The sequence below is a fragment of the Symphodus melops genome, assembly GCF_947650265.1.
Source record: "Symphodus melops genome assembly, chromosome: 6".
NCBI classification, from domain to species: Eukaryota; Metazoa; Chordata; class Actinopteri; order Labriformes; family Labridae; genus Symphodus; species Symphodus melops.
Window position 1 is genome coordinate 28,636,966 of NC_136696.1, and position 8,139 is coordinate 28,645,104.

The 8,139-nt window shown below is 51.6% G+C and overlaps 1 protein-coding gene across 1 annotated transcript in view; it reads right to left on the reverse strand.

Annotated features, from left to right (window-relative positions):
- The window catches only part of LOC306825569 (neuronal acetylcholine receptor subunit alpha-7), a 12,390-nt gene extending 4,748 nt beyond the window's left edge, over positions 1–7,642 (reverse strand). The window contains exons 1-4 of the mRNA XM_079346387.1: positions 7,598–7,642; positions 3,072–3,181; positions 2,437–2,516; positions 804–971 (exon numbers count right to left, since the gene is read on the reverse strand). Of these exons, the coding sequence (XP_079202513.1) occupies positions 804–971; positions 2,437–2,516; positions 3,072–3,151 (328 nt within the window). The 5' untranslated portion in view covers positions 3,152–3,181; positions 7,598–7,642. The remainder of the gene's footprint in view (positions 1–803; positions 972–2,436; positions 2,517–3,071; positions 3,182–7,597) is intronic.
- Positions 7,643–8,139: the final 497 nt, after the last annotated feature.

The following is an 8,139-nucleotide window of genomic DNA, read 5'->3' on the forward strand; positions in this document are numbered from 1 at the left end:
ACTCGCCGCTCGGCGCCCGCTGACCCTCGCCGGCTTTGAGTTCTTTTGTCCGTTTTAATGAAAGTCTCAGATATCATCAGGGACGGTTTGTTGTTTGACTCCGTGTTTTCTGGGGACGATATCAGCTGTGAGAGTTGACCCTGAAGATGAGCTCAAACCTTTTCCTCTCTGTGTTGAGCGTTAGCTTAGCATAAAGCTCAACTGCAGAAAATAAATGCACGTTTAGATTTTTTAATAAACAGAATCAGGAAGGTTTTTAAATCCTCTGAGACGACTCGACAGCGTGTGTGTGTGTGTGTGTGTGTGTGTGTGTATGTGTGTGTGTGTGTGTGTGTGTGTGTGTGTGTGATGAGGACGCTGCAGCTTGTCATTGTAAACACACACGCAGCGGTTGAAGACGTCAGGGATGAACTCTGATCATATCACTGTCACTCCGCCCGGCGCGCACCAATCAGCGAGCAGCACGGTTTAATCATCAGCTGGATGGTTTCACTTCCACACACGGACGATCCAAGGCGGTATTTATAGGACGCACAGCGGCGCCGCCGAGGTTTGTTGTTCCCGAGAACAGGAAGAAGAAGAGATGGAGTTTAATCTGCACATGTTGAAGAGGTGTCACAGGAGGCCGTTTGATCACCTGACATGTCGCCTGATGGAGCGCACTGACGCGTCAGAGCGGGCTGAATGGGAGCAGCCAGCTGTTCTCCCAGGAGAGCGGAGGATTCCACTTCCTGTTTGATGTGGAACAAGAAGGACACGCAGGGCTCCAATGAACCAATCAGAGAGGAGAGTCAAACACCTACCCACGAGGTCCCATTCTCCGTTGGCGATGTATCCGGTGACGTCAGCCTCGATCATCTGCAGGTCCAGAGACCAGCCGCCGTACGTCCACGAGCCGAACTTGAGGTCGCAGCGCTGCACGTCGAAGGGGAACCAGCGGACGTCGATGTAACACGTGCTCTTAAAGATCCCTGAAACAGAGGAGGACGTGATGAAGGGACGGACTCCTGACTCCTCCCACTTTCTTCTGTAGGCGGATCATTGTTCTCTCCACTGACACTCACACTGTTGTAGCGCCCCCTTCTGGACATTTTCCTGTTGTTGCACATCCCCCCCCCCCCCCCCCCGCTGCTCTGAGGTTATAAACTGATGGACGTTGTTGTGTCTGCTCGACTTTCAGGAAAAGATCAAGAGCCAATCAAATCGTCCGAAGTCGTTTTTGAATATCGGTACCAGAGGATGATCTTTGGAGGTCGTGACGGTTAATCTGCATCAAATCTGTCGTGCATGTAGGAGAGGCGTGACGAGACAACGTTTGACCGCACGCCACGGCCACGCCCCTTTGACGAAATAACGTGCAGAGCACAAGATGTTGAACATGTGTATGAGCGACCTCGGACACGTTTATTTAAATGGGTCACCTGTGAAAAGATATTTTTCCTGTAATGAAATAAACGATGTTGGACTTCCTGTTTGGTTGTGATTGTGGGTGTTGGACTTCCTGTTTGGTTGTGACTGTGGGTGAAGGAGGAGCTTATGTAAGTCCTGACATGGTGAACATGCATAAAAGCCGTCAGGCATGTAGGAGGAAAAAACATCGATGGCCTGTTTGAAAATGTCATGAGATTATTCAGACGGAGCGAGTCGGGAAGAAGACGAAGAGTTCACGGAGCGACACACCAGCAGGGAGAGTTTTTCTCTCTTTCACAGGTAAACGAGGAAACGTGAGTCAGATCATGTTTGAGGTTCGTCTTTATGGACTCTGCAAAGATCCGCCGGGGGAATCCAATCGGATCCCGACTCCTCCGGCACCTGCTGCCTCCCAGAAAACAAGATGAAATTTTAATGATCCCGGAGGAGAAATGAGGACGCTGCTGCAGCAGAATAAACAGGAAGCAGCCGAGAAGATAAAAATAACAGATTAAGAATAACGCTGAGGAAAGACGAGTCTTTGACTTAGAGAAACCCGAGAGCGCCGCCGCCGCCGCCACCTCTCTCCAATCAATAACCTCCGTCAGTGCTAACGTTGGGACTTTTAGGACTTATTGACTCCTGATTGGATGAACCTTCATCGTCCTGTTTCGTTTCCTTCAGTTAAAAATGTTCTCCGTGTTTGGAGGGATTTTTTTTAATTTGGCGTTTGAGTCGTAGATCAGCCGTCAGGTTAAAGGTCATTAAGAGTGTCAGCTGATCCCTCAGGACCATAACTCCTCCTGACCTCCTCCCTGTTGACCTCCGCCCCCCCCCCCTCTCTTTTTAGACCATAAAGCTGCAGGAAACGTCTCTGTCACGGTGTGATGGCGCCTCTGAGGCGGCGTGGGTGATTGGTGGTTGTAATAAAAGAGTCATCTGAAGAGTCACTGTAGAGTAGCCTGTTCATCGGCGTGCAGGGAGTGGTTTGTGTAGCGGGATGGGCGGGGCTTGTTGCCGGGTTACCTGGTGGCAGGTACTGGCAGTACCCGGACGAGTTGACCAGGATGTTGGTGTGGAACGAGGCGTCGAATCTTTCATCAGCACTGAGGGAGACAGAGGACACGGAGACGTCAGAGAGGTCATTAAAGGTCACCAAAGAGTCATCACCTGAACCTTGAACCCGGTCCAAACCTCACCCAGAATACCAGAACCGGATCAGCGCTGGGCTGTTGGAAACACGGACTCCCTCTCTGAGCTCACTGGGCCACATGAGTCAGACTATGATGGACCTCATTGGTCCCCCCCCCCCCCCCTCTCATTATAGCCGGCCGGGTCAATATTCCCCCCCCCTCCTCCTTCCTCCCTAACGCAGCCCGGTTAATGAGCCGAGACGCCGTAACCACGTGGAACAACCCTGAAGAGGAGAGACGCTAACATTAGCGCTCGCCACAGGAGGAGATGAGCTGAGCTAGCTTGTTAAATGAATCAGAACTGAAAGATGGAAGTACGCCGCCATCGCTCAGGGAGTCTCGCCATGAACGGAGACATCCTCAGGCTCCAGGAGACAAACTGAGCGAGGACGGAGGGAGTCCACTCCGAGCTGCCTCGGAGGTCTCACTATGTCAGGTGACTCATGTTGATCTCAGCGCCTCGTGTACCTGTTGTACAGCAGGATGTCCGGCCTCCAGATCTGGTTGTCGGGAAATCTGACGTTGGTCACACCGGGATAGTCGGACATGTTCCACTGCAGGTAGAAATCCGTCCAGTACTGAAACAGAAACACACGTTCAAGTTTACCCGACAACACAGAAAAAGAGATGTTTAAGTGCAGGGGGCGCTGGAGTCCCCCGTGGGTCCCTGCAGGGGGCGCTGGAGTCCCCCGTGTGTCCCTGCAGGGGGCGCTGGAGTCCCCCGTGTGTCCCTGCAGGGGGCGCTGGAGTCCCCCGTGTGTCCCTGCAGGGGGCGCTGGAGTCCCCCGTGTGTGTTCCTGCAGGGGGCGCTGGAGTCCCCCGCGTGTCCGTGTAGGGGGCGCTGGAGTCCCCCGTGTGTCCCTGCAGGGGGCGCTGGAGTCCCCCGTGTGTCTAAAACCTATTTGGTTTGTTGAAGCAGGCTGTAAACATGTTCATGTCTGCTGTAAAAACAGGCTGTTTGAATGGGTGTGTATGTGACTTCCTGTGCTGCTGCAGCCAGCCTCTAGTGGACACTCCAGGTACTGCAGCCAGCCTCTAGTGGACACTCCAGGAACTGCAGCCAGCCTCTAGTGGACACTCCAGGTACTGCAGCCAGCCTCTAGTGGACACTCCAGGTACTGCAGCCAGCCTCTAGTGGACACTCCAGGTACTGCAGCCAGCCTCTAGTGGACACTCCAGGTACTGCAGGATGTTACACGTTGGATTTTACATGTTTCAATGCTGGATGTTACAGCATGATGCAAACACATTAAACTTTAATGACTTGAGCCGCTTTAGTCCCTCGTTGTCGTCCCTCGTTGCCGTCCCTCGTTGTCGTCCCTTGTTGTCGTCCCTCGTTGTCGTCCCTTGTTGTCGTCCCGTGTTGTCGTCCCTTGTTGTCATCCTGTGTTGTCGTCCCTTGTTGTCGTCCCTCGTTGTCGTCCCTTGTTGTCGTCCCTTGTTGTCATCCTGTGTTGTCGTCCCTTGTTGTCGTCCCTCGTTGTCGTCCCGTGTTGTCGTCCCGTGTTGTCGTCCCTTGTTGTCGTCCCGTGTTGTCGTCCTGTGTTGTCGTCCCTCGTTGTCGTCCCTTGTTGTCGTCCCGTGTTGTCGTCCCTTGTTGTCATCCTGTGTTGTCGTCCCTTGTTGTCGTCCCTCGTTGTCGTCCCGTGTTGTCGTCCTGTGTTGTCGTCCCTCGTTGTCGTCCCTTGTTGTCGTCCCGTGTTGTCGTCCCTCGTTGTCGTCCCGTGTTGTCGTCCCTCGCGGCCTCTTGTTGTTGATCCTTCTGATGCTCTTTCTTCTTCTCTCTGTGCGTGTTTGGAAGCAGCTGTGAGAGAGGAGCCTTTGCTGCCGTGACACATCAGGACTGTGCTGAAGTCTAATTTACATTCACAGCTCTGGCGGCCGGCTCGCCTCTCATCACGTCTCGCTCTCTGTGAGCTCGCCGCTCTGTGGCTGTGAAGGTCACTCACGTCTCCTTCAGTCTTGTTTACTGGCTGTCACTGAGCTCGCAGGAAGTCACAGCGGCTGCAGCCATCCCCCCGCTCCTCGCAGAGCAGACTCTGAAGTTTCTTTATCTGAACTTCAAGGCTGAAAATTCTTGGGGACAAACTTTGAGGAATGTGTTTGATGTCTCGAAGGTCTCATGATGGGCAACATTTGGTGCAATTAACACTTTTTCTTGGACTCGGATATCAGATCTGCAGTTCAAGTCGTCATCTAACATTCACTTAAAGAACCTGATTTAACTCCTGCTGCAACCATCTTAGTTTGTTTTGTGGATTAAAGGTTGAGTATATTAACGTCTCCTCCCTGTGATTAGTCAGATTATTTTCGGCCACATTCACACCTGAGCTGTCTGAACGAACTCTGACGCTCGTGGTCGAATAGCTCGTTCAGTCTGGCGTGGTGTGAACGTTCAAACGGTTCGCTGTGTGTGAGAACAGGATCTGAACTAAGCCAGGGAAGTGAACCCAAAAGCAGTGCATTGTGGGTTCAATATGACTGTCTGCAAACGGTTTGCAGCGTGTGGCTAACATTAGCATCGCTAACAGCACTAGCCTTCTTGTCCTTCTTGCAGGTCAAGGTCGACATGTCTGTGCTAAATGTGTTTACACGTCAGTTTAACCTGACACACACGACATTTACAACTTTATCTCCATTATATAGATCTAAATACTGACTGTCAGTTTACATGAAGCTACATGCTAACTGAAGTGCGCTAACATTAGCATGCTAACACAACAATGCAGGACAGGCTCGAGCAAAGCGGCTTGTGCTGAACTCCTTCATGCGAGCGAGTGGAGGGGAAGGTGGAGGTGTGTCTATGGAGGAGGGCGGAGGCTTCAGTATGGAGGAGGCGTGGCCTAACAGCAGCTCGCTTTGGTTTCATGCTGCCTCTCAAGAGCGACATCTACTGGATCAAAAAGTCGCACATTTAAGGGAAAGCAACCTGAGTTGAAGTTGACAACTTATAAAACATGATTGATCCAACAGCTCGACCTTCCATTGTAGTGAAAGAGAAGCAGAACCAGCTGTCAGAGGAAAGTGTTCTCATGGTTTTTTAACGTGCAGGTGAGGGCGCCTGTGCTCTCTCCGCTCGCATGTCAAAAAAGGTTCAAAGGCTCGACGAGTCTGAAAAGAGCGAAAGAAAATGTGCAAACGAAACTAAAGCAAAGTGATGCAACGAGAGGAAAAGGTGCGGGGGGAACGAGTCGCTCGCCCGTCCATGTTAAACACTGATGGAGAGGTGGAGACGACATCTTTAGGACCTGATGATGTCTGAGGTTGTGTAACAGTCTGCTGTGATTCTGGACTTCCTAACAGGATTAGCCTCCCTCACAGAGTTACTGCTTATTTCTGGCTATGCGAGGACATTTTTAGTTCCTGCTTCTTTAACAGGATTAAACATGTCTCTGAGTACAGGACTGTCAAGGCTGACCAGCAGCACTTTATCCACACCGCAGCATTTATAATGTAACAGCTCATGTGCTGCTTTAGTACAAATAAAAGACGTGAAGTATTTATGACGAGTTCTGAATTTTAGAAACTCTGGAGCTTTTTCAGATCATCTTCGTTTGTGCAAGTGAAGGTCGAAATCAAGCAGCAACACTTCCAGATGTTTAAACATGAAGTCGATGCTGAAGGTTAAACATCCTGCAGTTCCCGGAGTGTCCACTAGAGGCTGGCTGCAGTACCTGGAGTGTCCACTAGAGGCTGGCTGCAGTTCCTGGAGTGTCCACTAGAGGCTGGCTGCAGCAGCACAGGAAGTCACATACACACCCATTCAAACAGCCTGTTTTTACAGCAGACATGAACATGTTTACAGCCTGCTTCAAAAAACCAAATAGGTGTGATTAGCTCATGTCTCCATCCACACACACTGTACGGGGGGAATGTTTTCATGACTCAGCAGTTTTGATTGGATGAAGGATCAGTGTAGCGTGTAGTCTTACTTCAGCTGCATCTCTTGTGATCACACATGTTTCCTCCTGACTTCTTCTCTTTGTTTTATAAATCCCAGAGCGAGCCGAAGAGTTCTGGATTGCCAAGAACATTTCCAAAAACTGCTCAAACACAGATCCTGGATCACAAAGGTTTTCCTTTGGCTCACACACACACACACACACACACACACACACACACACACACACACACACTCATCTCTTTTACAGAGCAGGAGGAGGAAGAGGAGGTGTAAATTAAATCAAAGTAAAAGACTGGCTGGTCCTGCGAGGGCGCGGAGGAGAGGAGAAGCCGAGTCTCCGGGGAGGAACCAACCTTTTCCATGTGAGAGGAGCAGATTAGGCCGGATTAGTGCATCACCACTTCACAAACACAGACTCCACGGGAGCTGATGTGGAACCTAATTAAATCTGGACCGCTGCGTGAAATGGGTTTAGGGAGAGCCGTCGAAGTAATGAAGTCCTGCGCTCGCCGCTCGCTCTGACATTCACACCGGAGGAGGAGGAGAGGAGCTGCGAGGCGAGGTGGAGGAGCAGCAGGTGGAAGGCGTGTCCTCTGTCAGAGCGAGCAGCAGCAGCAGCAGCAGCAGCAGGATGCAGAAACAGGAGTTGGCTCGGAGCGAGTTCTTTCCTCCATCACACACAAACTTATCTGGGTCAGAGCCGGAGCGCTGCGCTTCCTCTCCAGTCTCTCTGGAAGCCGAGCTGAAGGAAGGAGGGGAAGATGTGGCTGCAGGCTTCCATTTATAATCAATGTTTACTGAGTTTCCTGCAGAGTCAGTTTACACATCGTCCCCGGCGGCCTGAGCGCCACAGATACACTCATCTGTAACGGTGACACGGGTTTCTCTAGTCCTGATCCAGGAGGGCAGCTGGCAGCAGAGCGGGGCGACTTTCACACTCAGTGAGAAAATTCAGAAGATTGCTTTAAAAAAAGTGCACGTGGATAAATGTTCCTCACAAGAGGAGAGAGATGAAGAGTGACCTGCAGCGTCCCGGGAGTCTGAGGAGCGTTCAGGACTCAAACTGAAACCAGAACAAAAGAAAACTCACCAGCTGCAGCCAGATGTTGGTGGTCAGCACCTGGTTCTTCTCGTCCTGCAGACACAAACAGAACGAGTCAGAGATGAAGGTCCGCTGAGTCTCTGCGCTCCTGGTCTACAGCCGGGCGGGGGGGGGACCAGTCCGAACCTAAACCAGACCCAGACCAGACCGAACCTAAACCAGACCCAGACCAGACTGAACCTAAACCAGACCCAGACCAGACCAAACCTAAACCAGACCCAGACCAGACCGAACCTAAACCAGACCCAGACCAGACCGAACCTAAACCAGACCTAGACCAGACCAAACCTAAACCAGACCCAGACCAGACCGAACCTAAACCAGACCCAGACCAGACCAGACCAGACTGAACCTAAACCAGGCCAAGACCAGACCGAACCTAAACTAGACCCAGACCAGACCGAACCTAAACCAGACCCAGACCAGACCAGACCGAACCTAAACCAGTCCAGACCAGACCAGACCAGACCAGACCGAACCTAAACCAGACCAAGACCAGACCGAACCTAAACCAGACCCAGGACCAGACC